This window comes from Homarus americanus, unplaced genomic scaffold (assembly GCF_018991925.1).
Source record: "Homarus americanus isolate GMGI-L3 unplaced genomic scaffold, GMGI_Hamer_2.0 scaffold2539, whole genome shotgun sequence".
NCBI classification, from domain to species: Eukaryota; Metazoa; Arthropoda; class Malacostraca; order Decapoda; family Nephropidae; genus Homarus; species Homarus americanus.
The window spans coordinates 3,145,171-3,167,907 of record NW_024725489.1 but is presented as its reverse complement, the minus strand read 5'-3'; the positions used below and the strand labels follow the sequence as shown (position 1 = coordinate 3,167,907).

At 38.9% G+C, this 22,737-nt stretch overlaps 2 protein-coding genes across 2 annotated transcripts in view; both read right to left on the bottom strand.

Moving 5' to 3' along the window:
* Window positions 1–2,474: 2,474 nt before the first annotated feature.
* On the bottom strand, window positions 2,475–3,233 carry LOC121865095 (52 kDa repressor of the inhibitor of the protein kinase-like). The gene has a single exon (XM_042364426.1). The coding sequence runs from the start codon at window positions 3,231–3,233 to the stop codon at window positions 2,475–2,477; it is 759 nt and encodes a 252-aa protein (XP_042220360.1).
* Window positions 3,234–9,179: 5,946 nt separating this feature from the next.
* The window catches only part of LOC121864990 (conserved oligomeric Golgi complex subunit 2-like), a 31,532-nt gene continuing 17,974 nt past the window's right edge, over window positions 9,180–22,737 (bottom strand). The window contains exons 8-13 of the mRNA XM_042364251.1: window positions 20,136–20,275; window positions 18,502–18,748; window positions 17,887–18,139; window positions 13,539–13,821; window positions 11,466–11,646; window positions 9,180–11,341 (exon numbers count right to left, since the gene is read on the bottom strand). Of these exons, the coding sequence (XP_042220185.1) occupies window positions 11,246–11,341; window positions 11,466–11,646; window positions 13,539–13,821; window positions 17,887–18,139; window positions 18,502–18,748; window positions 20,136–20,275 (1,200 nt within the window). The 3' untranslated portion in view covers window positions 9,180–11,245. The remainder of the gene's footprint in view (window positions 11,342–11,465; window positions 11,647–13,538; window positions 13,822–17,886; window positions 18,140–18,501; window positions 18,749–20,135; window positions 20,276–22,737) is intronic.

Here is a 22,737-nt window from a genome sequence, read left to right as displayed (position 1 = left end):
GAACTTGTTTACAGACCCAGAATGGAGAGTTTTCTTGGAAAAATGCCGAGCCAATTTCAATTCCAGGTACTGGAGAGGTCCATCTAACAGAGATATCAGGGGTGGATCTAGGACCTCAAAGAGACCGACTTCCGGCCTGGGACTTTTGAGTGTATGGCATGGGGGGGAGGGTGGGGGGTTTAGTGTTCATTATTTCTCTATTATCTTATCATCTACTTTCTTTTGTTTGTTACAAATACAGATTTCAATGTTAGTGTGTGATATACAAAATAATTGATTTTATGTAATGAATGGGATGCCTCATTAAGTGTAATAATTTTGTATCTACTGAATATATTTCTTTATTTATATCATACCTATAGGACAAGTAAAACACCCATAACTGTATCACACACTAATAATGTTGTTTATTATCAAGAAAACCTGGTTAAAAATATTAAAAATTTTTGCTTGTACTGTATAATATAAGTTGCTTCTTGTTGCCATTACTGGTTAGTTACAAATACCAGTATAGTATGTTATTGATGTCAAAGTTAATTTAATTTATCAAATAATCTTATTTCTTTTGTTCATTATTTTCCAATACGGGAGAATAAAACATAACAATCACATACTAACATACTACATCATGTTACTTTTACAAAAGAAATAAATGCGTTTGCATATATTTACATTATTTCAGTTGATGGTTTGTTACAAACACAGTACTGTACAGGTATGTTGAGAATATAGAATTAAGTCAGGCATTGTTATTGACATGTAAAATTTTTTACTAAGCATGATAATTAAGACACACCTTACATTTACATGTAACTTTGTCTACTAAGTATGAAAAAGACTCGCATCACTATTTACGTACAACATTGTCTAATAAGAATGAGAATAAACACATCACCATTTACACTGCTTATATACTGTATACGTTTTTCATTTTGCCTATAAGGTGAAAGTAAACTGCACACAGTTGCCAGGAATTGTACCTACTTTAGCTGTTATATAGATATCTCCCAGTGCCATTCTTCTGGGATGCAACTGAGCAAATCTCTTCACAACTGCATCCACATCCACCTCTCTTATAGTGGACATGAAGCAGTGCCAGTCGTGTGAGTGTTCTCCACCATGGTGCTGTGGGTGTAAATTTTCAGTCTTCTTGGTGCAGATATGCACCTCTCACATTCTGATGTGGTGACTGGAAGGACGCATAACACTTGCATTGCCTTATAAATGTTACTATACATAATGGGATCACACTCAGATAAGGTTTCAGCAACTGTAGCTGGGAGAGGTTCACCTCTCAGGATCATTTGATTCCATTTCTCGTCCCACAGTCGAAGCTCAGCTTCCAGCTTTGGTAGTTAGGAAGTGCTTCTTCATATATTTTACAGTACAGTATAGCCTGAATGAAGTTTTCCAATCAGGAAGTTTTTCACCATCTCAGCCATGGCTGCCCATCCCTGAACCACATCCTGTTGGTCATCATCAAAGCAGCTTTCAAGCTCCTGGTTCAAGTGGTCCAAAAATGGAATTGTCATATTGATTTTGTAGTAGGCCTCTGGAGTGGTAGCTGGTGCATCCTGTTCTTATGGCGACCACAGATCCTGGGAGAGTGTACTAACACACAGAGACTGATAGCACAGTCAACTGCCTTACTGTAATATTTTATTTTATTTATTTTTTATTTTATTTTATTTTTTAACCCTTAGGCCTCAGGTGATGTTCCAGAACGTTCGCCTATTTCCCCGCCATTTTTTAGTTGATTTCCTAATCCGGGGCTTAAGGGTTAAGGGGATTAGCCCAACCGGGCACAGGTCAATGACCCACATCAGGGCCTGGGGGCGAAGATATATAATAAAATATTAGTAATAATATAAAACAAATTAAAAAAATAATAATAATAAAGAACCATAATTAAATGCAAAAAATAGAAATAAAAATAGTGAAAAATGATAGATATAAGTTGTGATGCCAAAGTCAGACCATAAGATTGGAGGAAACTGCAGCGGGCCCATTGGCCCATAGTGGGCAGTCCCATTTACACCCAACCCCTATTGCTCATATATCCATCCAACCTATGTTTGAAGCTATCAAGCATATTCGAGTTAATGATGATATCTGGTAACTTGTTCCACTGTTCCACTACTCTATTTCCAAACCAATGTTTACCTATTTTGTGCCTAAATCTAAAAGTAAGAGAAACAATTGAGACCCTGCAATTGTGTGTAAATGGGGCAGAAAGTCAGATCAGTAACCTGGTACTTGGTCACAATTTTTGTGATGCCATATGGCAGCAGGGTCTACCATTAGACAATACATTATGCTTCCAATATCTTTCCAGGCAGTAGTACCTCCCTGTTTGATAGCTGCCTGCTAATTACTGCCTACTAGATGTCCTTCACATTTTTCTGCATTTCTTTTACTGCACCAGTTACAATTTGCACATCCTGATAGGCTGTCATGATGTCAATTGCCTTGGCCTAGTGCTTAGTTGTTAACCCTCTAAGCAGACTCATAACCTCTCTCAGAAGAGTAGCAGCAAAGATGAACTGGAAAGTGGCTATTGTATGGTATAAACCATTAGCCTTCGCTTTAGAGTCAGAGTTCAAAATGCCGGTGTGATTGTTGGCAATGGTCTCCAGAGTGTCCAGGACAGGCTCTGCTAGGTCCAGAAAGCCCTCAATAGCATCTACTTGTCTGTGGCCTATCCACCTCGTGACACAGATGTCTAGCAACTTTTCTCTCTTGGATCTTGGGCAGGACTCTTGCACTTTATCTCCAAGGAGGCTCTGGCACGGTGGTGAGAAGTTGAAAAACCTTGCAAATTCCCCCAAGGTGTCCATTGTGTATCTAATACTTTGTTGACTGCAGGTACTTACTACACATAAGTTCAGCTTATGAGCTGCACAGTGGAAGAAGTATTTAGCAAGGGGATAATCTGCCATGATCCTTGCAGCAGCACCTTTGCAAGATCCTGCCATATACCCTGCCCCGTCATATCCTTGGCCAATACACTTATTGAAGTCAAGTCCAAGGTCACATACAACTTTTTTTATTATGTCAGCAATGGCCTCTCCTGTAACTGACTGGCATTCATAATACCCTACAAACTCCTCCCTGATCTGTCTTTCACTGTCAACAAATCTTAGGACCAGAGGCAGTTGCTCATTATTGCTTTTATCAACAGCCTCATCTGCTAGCACAGCAAATATATCACCACCCTCTTTTATCGAGTCCATGAATTATTTCTGGATAACTTGGCCACATACATTTCTAAGTTTATTCTGTATGGTCTTTGAGCGATATGTTGCATTTTAGGACACTTTTCAAAGCACTCTTTAAGGGTTTTATCTCCTGCCTCTGCTCTTAAATCGAGCAGTGCTTGAAGATTTCCTGTTTCCAGATTCAGTGGTGGCATCATTTCTGTGTCCTCGTAGGGCCAGGTCCTTGCTTTCCATAAAGGATGATGGTTTTGGTGATAGACCGGAGTACTGACTTGCTGTTGGTCGTGGAATTTTTTGTAGCATGGCACAAGATTAGCCAACAGAGATTTGGCGTGCTGTTATTTTTATTGATTACAATAAAACTGAAACTTTTTTACTCTCCAAAATTCCGACTTACTTCCAGAAGTTGTGTAAGATGGTCTGGATCCGCCACTGGATATTGCTGTATCAGCATTATTATATGAGCTAAGAATATGAAATTTATTCCTTTGTAATCCTTACATGTTTAGCACTAAATAGCTATTGAAGAACACCAGCATTTCTTCCACCCCTGGAAACATATCTGGAACTCACTTTCTGGAATAGCTTTTATAGCTGCTGTTGTGCTACTCTGAATGTCATCCAAGTGTTGAAAATGCGTCCCCTTGATGTGTCTCTTCAGCAAAGGAAATAGAAAAAAGTCACATGGGGCCAGCCAGGTCAGGTGAATAAGGAGGGTGTTCCAGTAAGGTAATTTGTTTCTCAGCCCAAATCTCCCGCACAATCAATGCTGTGTTCGTTGGGGCATTGTCATGATGCAAGATCCATTTGTTTCCAGCAAAAAGTTCTGGTCATTTTTGTCTAAAATTTTCTCTGAGTCTTTTAAGCACATTGAGATAGTAAAACTGGTTCACACCCTGCCCTGGGGTAACAAATTCTTTGTGAACTACACTCTTAGAATTGAAAAAAAGTGATGAGCATTATCTTCACTTTCGACTTCGACATGCAACACTTTTTGAGGCATGGCGAGTTTGTTGTGTTCCACTGAGAGCTCTGGCGTTTTGTTTCAGGGTCATATTGGTAGACCCATGACTCATCACCAGTAATGACTCGGTGAAGCAGGTCATCTCCAGCTTCTTCTCTTTCCAAAAGGTCTGAGCAAATTTCAACTCTTCTTTGTTTTTGTTCATCACTGAGATTTTTTGGCACCACTTTCGCACAAGCTTTTCTCATTTTCAAATCTTCAGTCAAGACCTTTCAAACTGCTTCCTTGTCAATCTACATCTCATCTGCTATGCTTCTCACCGTCAATCCCCCGTTAGCTCACACAACTTTCCTAATTTTTTCAATGTTTTCCTCAGTCCTGCTTGTTGTTGGTCACCCTTCTCTGTCATCATCATTCATGTCTTCTCTTCCCAGTTTCACGAGAAAAATTATGTTTGTTCTTTGTTCTAAATCAATATCTGTCATTATCGTGACAAAACCAGAAAACACACTAATACAATAGCTGCCACTGCACATGTCTGACTCGCTTGAGAGCGTTGACACAACTGGGGGTAGTAAGAGAAGGGATCCAGGTCACACACACGCCACTTACACTCGTTACATTGCTGCTCGCCATGTGGCGAGTTCGCTAACTTAATTGTCAGACCTCATATATTGGTTTATAGGTACTGGGGTAACCTGTATGAATTTATAATTACCTTTTAGACTTAACAAACTAAAAAAGTAAAAACTTAGGGAAGTTTACTGCATTGATAAAATATCTAGGGTGTGGTCCATTACAATATTGTTAAAATCATTAATTTGTATAATTCCTTTAAAATACGAATCTGACTTGGTTTACCAAGACTATGATGCTGGAGGCCACATACAAACACTGTTAGCCATGATTTTAGGGATCCATGACACCCATGCTACATATACATACCCTTATTCCCCAGGCATTTGGCATATGTCTTTGTAGGATGTATATTGTAACAAAATTACAGACTTTGTGTGAATGTGGATATTACTGAGGTTGTTAGGGATAGTCTACAGTCTATCATTACCATACAGTCAACCCTCACTTTACGCGGTTAATGTAACCCGCAGGGTCCCGCGGAAAGTGAGGAACGCGTAAAGTGAATAACATAACATATGGGATTAATTGAAATAGAGTCCGGGCCGACCCCCAAACTCCACTTTTTGACGACACACAGCTACAGTATGTTGTAGTAAAAATTTTATCTTAACTTTATGATGGTATGAAAAAACAAGTAATATAGAAGAGGTTAGGTTAGGAAAAATAAAGGTTAACATAGGAAAAATAAAGGTTAGGTTAAGGAAACTAAAAGTTATGTGGAACACTTACGATAGTAGAAGAGAAGGGTCGGCGTACGGGGTTGGAGGCTGGTTCCGAGGCAGAGGGCAGGCTACTGGCCCTCAGGTGAATCACCATTACTAGGTGCATCACCATCACTGTCACTTACAGTTGTCAGGGCTTCCCTGACAAATCCCTCAAAATCATCTTCACTGTCACTATCACTGGCTTGGGCTGGCTGTGGTGGGTTGCGGGCGAAGAAATCTGTTATGCTTTGCTGACGGCTGGTGTTGATGTTATCGTGATACACCTTGATGTAGAGCTCCATAGTCTGCAACAGCTGGGTAGTGAAGATTTCATACCTGTTTGCGTCAGGGTCGTCGGAAAGGAGGAGCTTGGCTTTTTCGATACACTCGATGGCACCCCTAACATTACTATGGGATAATTGTTGTTCTTCTTGGGATGACGCACCACCTGCCTCTTCACTGACGTCGTCATCATCATCTACCATCTCGTCAGTAGTCACAGCAGGTTCCATTATCACCTCCAGGATGTCGTCGTTGGTGGTCTCGGAGAAGCCTGGAACTGTAACAGTCTGCGCAGCTTCTCTGGCAAGGTCCACTGCTACTGCAACAGTCTGAACCTCACCAGTCACAGATTGACTCCTCCTCTCACCTGGTATTCCATGCAACACATGTCTCCATGCGTGACGAATTGTAGCAATAGACAGCTGATCCCATGACTCCACCAAGAAGTCCACAGCTTTCTTGGTGTTAAATACTCTCCAGAATTGTTTGAAGAGTATTTTTTGCTGTGCCAACTGTTGATCCTCATCTTCTTCGCTCTTGCTATCGGTGGTGGTGTCACTCAGGTTACGCAACTCTTCCCTGGTGTTGGTGTAGTCGTTCAGGAGTTTGAATTTTTTCGTAGAGAATGCAGCTTTCACATTACAGATTAACTCTTGGTCCATGGGCTGTAATTTAGACGTAGTGTTGGGAGGAAGGAAGACCACTTTTATGTTGGGGTGACGATCTAACAGTAGGGGCGAGTGTCCTGGTGCGTTGTCCAGCAGCAACAAAATCTTGAATGGCACATTCTGTCGCTCACAGAATTTCTTTACACCGGGAACAAAGCAGTCATCAAACCAGGAGAGGGACAGTGTAGAGAACATCCACGCCTTACGTGCGGTCAGCCAGTGGACATTTAGCTTGGTCATGTCCATGGTTTTGTAGGCGTGCGGCTTGCGTGCTGTGTGGATCACCGATAACTTGAGCTTACTGGTACCGGCGGCATTGGTGGTAAACAGGATGGTGATGCGTTCCTTCTGCATCTTCCGGCCCCGAATTTTGCTGGCATTCTTTACAACGAAGGACTTGGAAGGTAGCTTTTTCCGGAAAAGACCAGATTCGTCCATGTTAAACACCTGGTCGTCACTGTACTGTCCTTCCTCCATAATCTCACGTAAAAACGGAGGAAATTCCCTAGCCGCAGCACGGTCAGCACTCGCTTCTTCACCACCAATGTTTATATTGGTGATCTTGTTCCGGATCTTAAACCTCTGTAACCTCCCAGAGGAAGCATTGAAGGGTTTGGGCTCTGTAATTCCCATCTTTCGTACCACTGCAATGTACAGTTCACATGCATAGTCCTTAACAGAGCGCGTGTCGACTGCCATGTTCCGTCTCGCCTGACGCACCAAGTACCTCACAAGTAATTTTTCTGTCTTGAGAAGCACCTGGTTGTGAAAATACTTGATCATAGAAGCACCTGTAGACTTTGTGATCTTCATGTGTTCCTTTATCTTGGCTGCATCCTTCTTTATTGTTCGAATCGTAGATTCATTCACACCATGCTGGCGCGCCAAATCAACCTGCCTTGTTCCTTTCTCCAACTCTTGGATGATGGTATACTTCACCTCGTAGCTTAAGGAACGTCGTGTCTTCTTTGGCTTAGTGCCGCTGGGTCCAGGTAAGGAAAGGTTTCTCTCTGGGGGTGGTGGTCCGGCGGAAGCCATTTTAGAGAACAATGGATGCACGTTTACACGGTCTGGCGTGGAGGGATGAAACTGGCGCGGCTAGGTCAAGGATCGTCTTTCCTCCCTCCCTCCCTCCCTCCCCCGGGTGGACACGTCATAATACTTTAAGCCAATTACAGCTAGCAGCAGAGGGGGGTAGGGATGCATGGCCAATCACAGTCCGATACGTCATATGACGTCAGTGATAACGCAACAAAGACACACACTGCGCAACCTTACCGCACGGCTTGCCCAAGCGGAGGGAGGAGGAGGGAGAGGCGAGAGCACAGGCAGGCAGGCGGGTGGGGCGAATCTAAAAATAGCGTCGCGCCGGACACTCTCCGCATAATGGGGTTCACGCACCGCGTAATGTGAGCACGTTAGGCTCTGGCAGGGCACCGCGTTAACGTGGAAACGCGGAATGTGGGACCGCGTAAAGTGAGGGTTGACTGTATTATTTTTTGGAAAGGTTCTATTAACCCATAAAGTGAAAATAACACTTTTTATGTTTTAAATAAATAATAGGGGAATACTACACATGTGTGATTTATCTATATTTTGGGATAATTATGATCTAGAGCAGTGGTGTCAAACTCAAAACCTTTTGAGGGCCAATTCTTATTTTAGTTACTCTCTTCAGGGCCAACACAAGTGTTATATCACATATTTGCAGGATTGAAGTTTACAGCTTCACACATTGCCTTACCTGGCTTACGAGGAATACCTCATTTGGGTTTGTCTAGTCTTAAGTATGTAAAATTAATTATACTTAATAAACATGATTAACACTAATAATAGGATAGCAAAAGGCATATACAGGTGTAAATGCATTATTTTTGGGCTATGATATATTATAGAATTCCATTTGTGTTTTGAAAGTTAAGAGCTCAATCTTGTTATGACTGTTATGTTATGTATACATGCAGAACAAGAACTATCATTCAACGCACAACTTTGACCTCATTTTCCACTACACTGCAAGCATTTTTCTTCCACAAGTTTTTCTATATTTGGCTGCAAAGGTGACATTCCAAGTCAGAGGATGGCATCCAAGTGCTTATCAGTAATTCGGGTTTGGTACTTCATATCTATTTCTATCATAATTCACGGGCTGATAAATTTTACCGTCATCCCACGGGCCACACCTGACCATCCCGCGGGACATGAGTTTGACACCCCTGATCTAAAGGTCTGTAAGACTAACTTTACAGATTGAATGGAAGCTAATACTGTATAAGCTGGAATGGTTACTGAGGCATCCCTTAATTACAGTGGGGTATGCTATAACGAACGGATTCTACTATGAATATTCCTATAACGAACGGTTTTACCTATAAAATTGAGAATGCTATAACGAACGAAACTCCTACAACGAACATTATTTAATTTTTTTTTTTCTAATTTATTGTTTTTTTATTACAAATATTAATGATATTCTTTATTTCAGGGGTTTAGATGCATCTTTATGCACTTTTTTACAATTTTATATTATATTTTTCAGTGTTAAGTGGTTGTATTTGGTGGCCTGGAACGGATTAATCTTATAACGAACGAATGCTATAACGAACAAGGTTCTAGAACCAATTAGATTCGTTATAGCATACCCCACTGTACTTGCCACAAAATGATTGTAAATAGCAAGGATAAGATAAGAGTAACAAAAGGAAAATTTTTGTCAAAACCTTTATTTTAAAATTACATTACTACCTTAGTACAGCCATATGAATGAGCACTGCAGAACAGCAATAGAAATAATATTTTTAGAAAGAATTCGCTAAACTAAAAATTTACAGCCAAAAGTATAGAAACCTATTTCCAAAAATACTAATCATATTCTGGCCATTGGTGTTACACAAATACACACATTTAAGTGCAGGATTGGGGGACTTATGAAATTATATTTTATGACAAAGGCTGAGATAAATTATTTATGAAATCCCAACCCACTGAACACCTTCTGAGAGCTCGTCAAATGGATACAAATGTACAGGGTGTCTCATAAGTAACATACCATAACAAATCAATGAAGATGGCAGAAAAATTAACACAAGAGGAAAGAATTCTTTTAATATACAAATATGGAGAGGCAGATACTATACACCAATCAGTTGCAAAATAATTTAATCGATAACAACCTAAAATTTGTTGTCTACCAAGATTGTTCAAAAACCAAAAAAGAATTCAAGCACATGAATGCAACAAATTACCTATGACATGCTAATATGAGTAAAGACATTGTGTTGATAAAAAAATCATTTATTTTGATGAAGAGGGTGAAACATTTGAAAGTTTATTATCGTAATGTATTTTCTCTACCTTTGGTGTGTAACTTGTGAGACAATGCAACTGCTGCAGAGTAGCTCTCCACCCTTCCAAACCAACAATGAAGGTATCCAACATTGTGGCGGTTGCTTTTGTATGGCCAGTGTAGCACCTTAGACAAGTTACACTCATATAACCCAATGTAACTCATTAATCCCCAAACCATTCTAGTGGGCTTAAGAACTCCAGTCCCCAGACCTAGCCATTTCAGAGTCTAACCCCCAACATGAAGGAGAGAATTCTGGACACTCACTTTGGGCCTCAACAATGAAATGAGATTTCAAATTTAATTTCTTCATTTGTGGCTTTAAGGTCTTTAAGAATACTATTTTTGTTATCCATAGAACTACCTTCAAATAATGTTTAAATAAGCATTGTAATACATGATAATTATCATAACACAAAGAAATCATATAAACAAATAAAAATTATAATAAATACAATATCACACAGTTACAAATAAAAATTTAGTGTACATAAATTAAATTATCCTTTACCTGTACCTACAATTCCAATGATGGTAATGATAAGTGGAGGATGCAGTAATGACACAATCTCGGAAATTTTTTAAAATTACCTTTCTATACAGTAAGCTGGTTGTGTTTAGCAAAATATTGAAGGTTCTCTAAAAAAAGAAAGACTTGGACATAGTAGTATGCATCATTTTCGATGATGTATTATGTTATCCATCCTTGAGTTTTCATTAATTACATACAGTAATTAAATTAAAAGCTATTTTTTATGCACAACCACAAGCAGGGCTCCACAGTGCTCAAATGTATGTAAAGTTTAGAAGTTCACACACTGCTTGGTCCTAAGATGTTGGATTTCTGAGCTTTAATTGTATTAATTACAAATAACGTGTTGCTCATTTATCATGATCCTTTTTTAAGAAACATAATACTGTATGTTAACCAAGGTATACTTGCACAGTATCTATAATAATTTATAAATGACACTTATCACTTCAATCTAACAGCCAGAAGCAGTGCTGGCTATGTAAGCAGCCAACATGGCTGTGTGGGTTGCTTGGTCTATGAGCTAAAGCTCTTAAGTCCACCTTTATGGTTCAAGAGTTAATGAGGTGGAAGTGAAAGTTTAACTCTGGACTGAGATACATTACTATCCATATAAACAACCACCAAACTGCTGGATATCTTCCAAAGTTCCTGGTGTGACAGTGAAGAGCTAGTTTGTAGTAACTGCATTATTTAGATGAATGATTTGTCCTGCTCATAAATTATTGTAATCCAAGATACAGATGGGCTCTTTCTTCAGTTTTTAAGGGTGCTTGGATCTCATAGGCCATTAATGAAAGACTGTAGGCCATAAAGAAAACCTGGGAAGGACTATATTTGCCCTGCTGTCTAAGTAATACCTATAGACTGCTCACCCTAATTCACTATTTCTTCAAGGTGCAAACTTACCATCCCGGGCATTCTGAACCATTGTAAGAAGACTGATGAAGGACTCAACTGAGTTACTGTCAATGGAGAGGGCCCTTATCTGTAAACATAAAACAAATACTGTACTAAAGATTCAATGTAGTTGTGAACATAAGAGTGAAGCTTAATCATTAAATAGCATATTTTTATGTTGTGATACCTAATAATCACTAATGATTATTTACCTGACTTCCAAAGTACTCCACATCAAGGCAAATTTGAATACGAATCTTGTCGTCATCTGAAAGACCACCACTAACTTCAGCACCACCTTGAGCTCCTCTGTCCCTTGCACGCTTCAACCTCTTCAGACTTTCTTCCATTTTGTGCACAGAACTAAGAACATCATACGTCAACGCTCTATATCTGGAAAAGAGACAAGTATTTAAGCAAATTAAAAATCTGCTTACCTCAGTCCACATTAACATATAGCTTATGAAGGAAAGTTTTTGTCACTAGCCAACAGCTTGCAATGTATAAAGCAAAAGAAGGGGAAACAGCACCTTAACTTCTTGGAGATGTGACCCCCAAAATCTTTTTAAGATGGCCTGGGAGGTGCTGATCCCATGATTTCATAAGATTCGCCAATTAGTGAGTTACACCACTCTCGAAGCAGGATGCTAATCCACTTCAGGGTTGGTTCAGTGGTTCATTGTATAGCATTTTTTTATCCAGGCACTTTGTTTATATCCTGTCCTTGGTCCAGTTTTTGCAGAATCTCCACCTTCTTTTACATTTAGTACTTTGTTTCCCTTTAGCAACTCAGTTCTATTGCTTCAGTAGTACAGACACTCCTTGGGTTACAGATGAGTTCCATTCCTGGAGGCTATCAATAATTCGGAAGTGACCCTTTCATAGGTAATCACTGAAAACACATAGTACATGGACACATGGTCCCATATCTGTATAGTAATTGTATATACATATATACCATATCTGTATAGTAATTGTATATACATATATACCATATCTGTATAGTAATTGTATATACATATATACAATTACTATACAGATATGGGACCATTTATTTGGCATGCTTGAGACCTGGAGGTTGTTGGATAAGGGCTTTTTCCAGAATTTGAAGCACCAGGCCTAAAATGTACAGCAAACCCTCTGTAACTGCCTGTGAAGACTCCATTCAGATCACTAGATTCACTTCCAATAGAGCGTTATAATGAAACAGCGCTCTACAGGAGGGCTAGCCGGGATATTAATGTAAACCTTAATAACAAAAGCATGTGAATAGCATTAATGAAATCATAAAGAGAGCAAAAAATTATAGAAGTTAGTATTCAAATTGCTGCAATCGCCACTGGTGCTCGCCTTAGCAATGCAATGTAGCAACGGTGCTCCGCCACAGACCCTATGACCTCCACGTACTCGCTACCCTGTACACAGTTTCACAGTGGAAACCCATAGATACTTCAAATTTTATACCTTATGATAATTACTGTATTTATTTTATTTAGTTTTGTCTTTTCTGTATGTAGGATTGTGTGCATATGTAAATGAATAAGAAAACAATTTTGTACAGTACAATATACTGTATCTCCCTTAAATTATGAGTTAAAAATACTTTATAGCTTATGATAATTACCATAATTTCTTTTATTATTGTTTTTTTTTGCTCTGTTTTTATGATTGAGTGTGTATGCAACTAAATAAAAAAAATGGAGAATATTACATATATAGAGTACTGTATCTACCCATTATTATGAGTTAAAAAATAACCATAACATAACATACAGCTCACAGGTAGGTGGGGTACGGTTGGAAATATTCCCGCTTAGCCTGGGAATTACTTGGCCCTTATTTTAAATAGGACTTATGGAAGAGTATCCGTAAAGTCAGAAATCCGTAACCCAAACCAGCTGTAACCTGGGGGGTGTTTGTATATGCATGTACTGCCAATTTTTATATTTGAAGGCAGTTTGAAAGCAAAATAAAATCACACACTTAAGAGGAACGAAGACTCTTTGAAGCATTGGTTATAGCTCAAGTGTTTGTGATGACAGTGTTCATGCCATGTAAACAAAGGATGACAGTAACTTATCATAGGGGGTAGACCATGTTTTGCTTTTTCTTAGACAATGGATCTCCAATTATATAATGAGAGTCAATGGGAAAATGTGTATAAATTTACAAAGGGTTTTCAGGACTGTACTGGTGTACCCCTGTCATAATCTGGGGTCTGCCTTTACAAGGAATGTAAAAAAAAAGAGTATTGTATAAGAAGATACATTTAATGATACACTTACTGTTCAGATACTTCAGTGCACACTTGAGTTAGCCAAAGTACCATTTGTTGAGAGTCAATTTTTCTTATGTTATCATTTGAGAAATTTGATAATGTTGTTGCTGCAGCTGCTATATATGGTTGATGTGATGTGGGAGGAGCTCGGTTGGTACGTCGGTAGAGTCGAGGTGTATCTGCCACTTGACGCAATGATCCACTTGCTGCTCCAATCAAATCCTGGATTATCACGTCACTAAGACCACTCATCTGATCGGATAGCTTATTACTCTGCTCATTTAGTTCAACTGCAAGAAAAAATTTATAACTGTTACACCAAAATAAATACTGCACTGGTATCTGTATTGTACTACAGTACAATATTCATACAATACTTCCACTGTATATCCTGTACCCAAAAAACAAGATGGAAAGGAAGTGCACAAAAGTGAGATGAAGGGGGGTAAGGATACAGCAAACTGGAACAATATGAACCTAAAGAAACACTACACTATAAACAAGGCAAATGTGGTAAACAGACGTAAAATGACGATGTTGATGGCATTTTGATTGTAGGCGATCACACAAGTTTCCTTCCTAAATCACTTGTTTGTTTCTATCCTAAAATTAGAAATTCCTTTTGCTTTTGTACTCTACACATCATTACATGTATTTGGACTTGTTTTTGCTTTTTATATCTTGAAATGAAGTCACAGTGACCTTAGAACAACTTTTGTATGTTAATCAACACTAAATCTCTTGCTATTTAAATTATTTTGTAAATGTGATTTCCTACTACTCTCAGATTTCCTTACTGTCCTGTTTCACCTTATCTTTGGCTGGTCCCTACATTCATTTCCACTTACCTTAGTTCAAAATATATATTTTCCAAATATTCAAATAATGTCATGTACTGTTACATATTTCTAGCTTCTCTAGTAGTTTATCTAGCCTGTTTATCCAGAAGATTTTCCCTAGTCTGTATTAGTAACTAAAGATAGAAAAAGCCAGGGAAACAGGAGACATGAAAAGTTTTCCCCCAGATCATAACGGTAAGATCAATACTACTGAATAAGTCAAGAATAATCAATACATGACGGGAGAGATGGAAATTCTATTTAGAAACAAAACTTTAGTTATAATGAAAATGTCATATCAATCTTTAAAAGTAATAAACAGAGGCAACACTCATAATTTCCAATAGACAGTAGAAATGATTTAATACATCAGAAAACTATACCTTGAATCAACAGCAAGCACTTGACTAGTACACAATACATTATAAGAAAAATCAATGTGGACTTTATCCTAGTACAGGTAAACCTCAATTTACGATCTCTCTATGGTATTTACAATATTTCACTTTAATGATGGTGATATTTTAAGACCACCTCCCTATTTATGATCAAAGAAATTTGCATTAACGATGACCAGCCTGGCCAAACTCGCTGACGTGCAGAATACTGTACAGATATCCCTTGTTTAACGATTAGGATGTGTTCCTGAAAAAACAACTAAGCGAAATGATCATTAAATGACAGATAACGATAATAATATCCTAAACAAGGGATAGCAAAGAATAACATCTGTGGAGATGGCATTTAACTGTGTAGCCGAGTCGCCGACTCTCCACCCAATAGTGTTCAGAGCGGGTGAGGCTGAGCTGTGAGCTATGTCATTGTTCAACTCGTAATTTTGGGTATAGTACTTATTGTACATGTATAATTTTCTTCTTTTTTTCTTTACTGTTACATGCACATACAATCGTTCATATAGAAAACAAAAAAATTATCATCAGGTCAAAAACACAAAGAGAATAAACATTTCTTACATGTGTGTGTGTGTGTGATATGAACCTATGTGTGGACTTTGCATGTCACCAAGTTAGACTGTCCCTGTAGCTACATCCCTTTATCTCTCCCACTACCAGGTCAAGCTGTGTTATTTTTATTTTTCAACTCATAACTTTGTGTAGATATACTGTACATAATCATATTTATATTTTTTTTTACAGTTACATGCACACAATCGTTCGTTCATACAGAATGTAAAAAAAAATAAATAGAAATGATTATTACAGGGTCAAAAACATAAAGAGAATACACTTTATTATGTGAGCAGGAGTGAGAGTGTGGATTATGGGAAGGGAAGGGAAGGGGGGTATGATATTGGGGATCTCAGCCTCCACCTACCAGGTCCAAGCTGTGCGTTGCATTATTGTTATTTTTCAACTCATAATTTCAGGTAGCTACATGTAATTTTCTTTATTATTTTTTTTTATTCTGTTACATGCACACACAATCGTTCATACAGAATCTCTGCCCCCCCCCCCTCTCCACAAAATAAGTAAAAAACATAAAGGGAATAAACATTTCTTACATAAGGTGACAAAATATTTACAATACTCTCAGTATGAGTTAGTCACTTGAAACAAACAATTATTATGATCAAAGTCGACTCTTACAATAGATAGGATCTTTGATAATGTACGTACTGTACTGTAATAATGTCTGTTCACTTAAACTCCACTAGGGTATGGAAATTTCCATCCTTGGACACAGCAGCAATGCATGTATGTCTCCACTTAACTCAATAGCTATGTGGCAGGAATTAACTCTGCTGCACACAACTACACAACCTTCATCATAGTAATTAACGGACACACTTAGTACTCATGACAGATGATACTTAGTTTACAGGGTAGGAAGTCTTTCGGAAGTAGAGAGGATTATCCTGAAGAGATTTCAGGCGTCATTGTCTACTGGACTCTGTTGGGGTATGTTTCATTTACACAATGTATGAAACTCTGGCCAGCTTCATGGGAACCAACATCCTGATTGGTGGGTGCGCGGTGTTGACAGGCTTGTATAACAATCATCATTGGCTCAAGCAATTGTTTCCACAGCCTCACGACAAGAGGGGGAGAAGCTGCCAGACATAAGTCTTAACCCCCCCCCCCCTCCGTGTGAGATGCCATATATTTCATAAATACGTGACAGCACACTAAAAGTTAAACTTTTACTACAGTGCTGTATTCTTCTCATTTCATTTAAAATACCATATTTGATAATTTCCTCACACTCTTCTCTTTATACTCTCCGAACTTCTTAGAATATATTTCTCAACTGTCTTCACTCTATTATACTAACCATTCTGCAACTTCTGTAACACTCCACACTCCATATCAAGCATCCTATACGTATTATGGGACATTTTATTGAGTCTAATCTCAGATCCATCATCATCATCATCTAGAATTTATTGTCATTTTCCACACTTGTGTAGGTTAACCGCAATTACCTGATGGCAGCTGCTAAGTAAAACTAGAACAGGATATCTCCCCCCCCCCTCCCCTCATTCAAGACCGTTAACCCAGGACAACAGCCCCAAAAATGCAGCAGAGACCAGGGGATATGCATAACTCAGGTGACCTAGTTGCCATCAGTTATGTTTAAGCAAAGTTTTATGGCTGGATACCCTTCCTCATGCTAATCTACAGGGAGAGAACAGCTGGCAAGATAGGGTTATGCCAACCCACAGGAAGAAAACAGCTGGCAAGGAAGGGATGCAACTCCCTGAGGTAATCAAAGATTATTGCTTAAAAAGTACAGCATAGTAAAATTATTTCATTCCCAACTCCTTAAGTTACTACAGGTATCTTGATTGTGCTCTGATGACTGGCACCTTCTTGGGGATACAGATCACCAAGCAAATACCGATAGAGGAAATGTGGATCTTAGTTTGCCTGTATAAAGTGTAAAATAGCTTATGCTACACCCAGCACTATAGTTGGTGTCAGTGTTGTTGTTCACATTCATAACTGTTAATATTTTAAGTTCCAGGTCTTATTTCAGGAGTGAAACACAATTCAATATGGTATCTTTATCAAACTTTTTTCACATGACTGTCTAGTGATATAAACCCTATACAATACTCAGCTCTATGAAAATTATGGTAGATGGGGACATGCATAACTAAATGATGTTTACTGTCAAAGATGATCACATTTCTGCATGAAAACCATTTTTTTTTCTTTTGAATGATCAAAGTTCCAATAAAAAAATATGAAATGTGATAGAAAATACAAAGAAGGGGAGAAGGAATGTTGAGGAGGGATGGATGGAAATTAGAGATAAAGAAAAGTAAGAAAGATGCGGGGGGTAAAAGGTCTAGTAAAGGCAGATGAAGAGTGACAAGGAATGATGGGAGAGAATTACAATAGGAGAAGGATGGGAAAGACAGCATGGCAGAGGTGGAAAATAACTCACTCATGTTCAATTATAACTACACATGAACACTGAAAAGAAAAAAAATCAAGTAAAAGCATCACAGGTGCTAAAATGAGTATACCGTACTTAGAAAAAGAAACTTACCCTTTATAAGAGACAATTTGTCAGGTGGAAGGTGAGGTACAAGTGGTTCAATTGACTCAGCGTACAGAAAAGGGAGCTTTTGTGCCATTTTTTGGACATCATGAACTAGACCAACTGCAGTATCTCTAGTATAGCTTGACTGTGTTTGTGATTTGTCTCCTGACTTGCTTGAAAATTTTTCACCACCAGGATTCAATGGCTCACGTTGTTTTGAAATGGAGAGATTTTCCTTGGTGGGCTGTGTTGTTTGTTTCTGAAAGTAGACATAAAAGATCCATAAATCAAATTTTAATGGCATGTGAATACAACACTTATGAGAAGCAACAACTAATTCTGGTGGGATGATCAGCTACCTCCCAGTGCAAAATATTTGTGAGTAGTTGAGAAAAGTCAACCTCTTGAGCAGGAAAGATACTATGGACATAAACTTATGCAGGAAGTCAGCAAATGTTATTCGCGGATTTGGCGATTTACGGCCGTTTTGAGAACCCATCCTCTGCGAATTTGAAGGGCATGCTGTAGTTAAAATATATGACACATTAGATATATTATGTACATGTATGACTGAGGGGTATATTCTCATAATTAGAGTGAAGGAATACTACTCATTTTTACCTTCAGTTTCTCTGTTGTGATGGTTATCCAAGTGCGGTAGCGGGACAAGATAAGCAGTGTAAGCTTCCAAAATCGATGAAGCAGAGGTGGAAGAAATACTTCTGGTGTGAAACATTTCAAAAGGCTCTCCCATATAGTTTGGGAAGACAAAAAAACAAACTCCCCACTGGTGTTTGTTCCCACTTGAGCATAACCATCATTATCCTGGCTTAAGCTGCATTCTGCTACCTGTCCAATTTCTTGATATCTGTAAAGAATTTGTCATTTAATAAGGGAAGGCAAAAACTGCATGAAAAATTTATAAATTAATATGAAAGTGTTTTAAAATTAATAGGAACACTACATGTACACTACTTGTACAGGTATCCCTCGTTTAGCGTTAATTCACTTAACGATAATTCGGTTTATTGATACGGTATAAAATTTTAACACCCTTTCTCGTTTAATTTCAAGTCAAAACTAGGTTTAGCGATAGCTTGACTCACTATGATGGGGGAAAAACCGAGGGTGAGGTGGCCTGTGAGATGGCATGTTGCCATTGTTACAAGTAATGAAACTATAAAAGTTGTGAAAAAATCATTGCAATACATGTACACTCGCAACAAAAAGTATCGGTGCATACTGTAGTGTGAACAATTTGAGACCAGTGACGATGGGTATTGGGAAAGGCGAGTTGTTCCAGCCGTATGTTGGCAGCCCTGTAATCCTGCTGAGCAGCTACTATGGCCTGGTCAAGTGAAACAAACCGTTATAAATAAGGTCGGGAAGTGATAAATAGACAGTATGAAATATGATACTTGTGAATATTGCCACATTAATTTATGCTACCAAATAAACCACTCAACCTGGTCGAACTGAGGGGTGGTGCAGCATGGAGGGCCGCTCCGAGACCTGACCAGTTTCGAGGTATCGCCAAATCCATTGTGGAGGGGTGTTCTGTGGACACCAACCCGCCAGCTAATATCTGTGACGCTGAACCCTTCGTTATGAAGGGCAATAATAGCTCCTCGTGTTCCCTCTGAGGTTTCCTCTACTGCTTCATATTGCCTCTGTTTTATACCCACGTTCACCGAGATCGAACCCTCGCTCATCATTCAGTCGACACAAAGCAACAATCCGAAAAGAGGAAACAAACACACTGATTGTCAGCCATATGGCAACACCTCATGGAGGAGGGAGGGGGGTTATGAGGATACACTTACCAACCTTCCCGACATATCACAGTGTATATGTATCGTTTCGGAAGTCGTCGATCTCACTCTGCACCGATACTTTTTGGTGCGAGTGTACTCTAATGTGGCTTAGAAATAAAGAAAATATAATACAGTACAATATAAAACTATAAAAAAGATAAATTAAGAGCATGGTTGTGTATGTGTGTGAACGGATGTACAGTATTGAGACAGTGAGCTATAACTGCGGTCAGCTACACTCTCCCTCCCCCTATGTGAGGTCACAGCATACACAGCCAGCAGTCACACATGTCTTTTGAGTCAGTTGGGTGACTGCCTGGCTGAACTGTGTCGCCCGTATACATATCATAATTCTGCATCTACCTCTGGTTCAGTTCTTCCTGTAAGCGTAAGCACATAAATTCATTATCTAAGTACAGGCACTGTACAGTTATCACTTACCTTATCTGGAAGTAAACTGGAAGGTTCCAGTGCTCCATGAAGCTCTTGTACTCAATCATTTCACGAAAAACCATAATTTTGGCTTTTGAGCCAAGCAGTTTTTCAAATGACTCCAAGAATTCTGTTGTTTCTAGATATCTCTGTTAAAAAGATAGTGAATATACAGTACTTAATTATAGATGAACAAAATATCAAGGTTGTGAGGTGGAAAAATGAGAGAATGGCTGATAGTGTAGAGATTATATAATGACAGATGGATGGGTACCACAGGAACATGTATACAGGGTAATTCTACTTTAATTATATTGTACAGTACTGTACTGGGGAAAGATGATATGACGGATAAGACTGTTGAGTATAGTTTACAATGAAAAATGTAAGGCGGAGCAATTATTTAAGAATTGCTGAAAAACTGAGAGCATTCAGAGTAATGCAGTGTGTGCGGAAAAAAGTAAGAGTGGTGTATGGATCATGAATTTGTGTGAAAAAGCAAGAGTCTGAGTTTCCAAGGAAGAAATTTGGTTGTAACTTTTATGGATCTAGAAAGAGCTTATTACAAGAAAACATGTGGGAAGATTGAAGAAATGTTATTTGAATAAAAAAGAGAATTCAAATTAATTTAATCAAAGATACAGTAGGGTCGGGATATATCATGAGATAGGGTTCAACGATGTTTGCTATATACTAAATCACAATACACCCACCTCTGGTTTATGTGGGGGTTACATTCTTGAAAACCACTGCTTAATTAAAAAAACATGTAAATTAAACATAATTTTCCCATAAGAATACATGTAAATGGTACAGATTAAGGGAACCATCATATACCCCACAGCGTATTTAACATTGCTCTCCACCAATCACGCGGCCAACCTCCGACACACGCTCTCCTCTCTGAAGGCGGGTGATCACATTTAATTTCCCTTTCATGTTCATTGCGATTGTTTTTCGTGCCTTTTTAGCTTTAGGCGCTCCAGAGGAGGCAGATGGACTTTTTCCAGACATGCTCAATGGGGAAAACAGCGTTTAACACTAAAAAGGTACGTGATAAACACACAATGAAAATGAGAGCACAGAGAAAAAGTAGTGCTGGTGTGAACTGAGAAAGCGATGTGCAGGAAGCTTGCTGGACGTCGTCATTAGTAGTAATAATCTTTATTATTACATTATAATAATTTTTATTAATAATAATAATAATATCAAAATCGTTGATGTAGCTATGACTGAGACTTTATAGTAATAACTTACAAGAACCTCACCAGGCATCACATGCGACTCCACTGCCAGGCGACCACGCTATTTTCAAAAATAGGTGAGCATAAATTAGCTTTTGGTATTAATTGAACAATAGCATTATTCTAAAAACGCTTAAATTTAACGAGCAAAACGAGTTACCTGTATAATTTGGAAATGTCAAAAATAGGGTTAGGTTCTGGAGCAAAAAAAGTGACAAAACTTGACTTAAGCAGTTCATTTTCTTAATAACTAAAGCACCAATGAACACCAGACTGCAGCTGACTTGACTATCTCAGAACAGATGCCATCCCACACCTATACAGTAAACGAACACCAAAAATAAGTAACAGTATTAAATCTTTCCATTAAGTTTCCATTTTCACTTCACTTGCAAAACTACTCACCTTAAGTGTAATCTGCAGCAGAGCTGTTGTTGCCTACCACCAAGACTGAGCGGCGTGAACGGGTGAGTGATTGGCGCCTCTGGTGAGCAAATAACGCATTTGTTTGCCATGGCGGTACATTTGAAATATTTCCTGCCCAATTTCCCTCGCAAAATAAAAAAATTATCGCTATATATATATATATAAGAAAAGTTCGATAATTTTGGTAGTCGCGATATAAAAAAATCATTATATAAAGTCGCGATATATCCCGACTCTACTGTATAAGGACCATTCTAAACATTGGAAGAGAATGGGTGAAGATGGCGATTGGCAAAATGAAGAAAGGAATGGCTGCTAGTACAGTAAAACCTCATTACGGCGGATATCGCTTAAGCTGGACAAAATTATTTGCCAAAAAATATTTAAAAGATTAAAAAAAAAAAAAAATGGGACAAAATGTATCCTTAGATGACATGTCCGTCTTTAACCAAAACTTCAAGGGACCGAGGCGGAGATATCGTGTGACTCACCCACGCTGGTCAACAAAGAGATGTGCTCAGTCATAAATTAGCATCGCCTCGTACCGTCTCTACATACTACGACGACTTAGGTCACTTGGGACACCCACGCCAGAGCTGAGGACCATCTACAACGCCTTTATTCTCCCCAAACTAACGTATGCGTCACCAGCCTGGTCGTCTTCCCTCAACTCCACCCAACAACGTCAACTAGAGAAGGGACAGAAAAGGGCCTGCAGAATCATGCTCGGCGCTGACTACTCCGGCTACACCAACGCTCTCTCCACCCTGGAAATGCCATCCCTCAGTGACCTCCACCACCAAGCACTGGAAAGGTTTGGCAGCCAACTATTGCACCACCCTCGTCATCGCCACCTCCTGCCACCGGCAGACCCCCACCCACCTCGCGCAGTCCGCCACGACAACAAAATTCAGCCCATAAGAGCCCGCACCGATAGATAT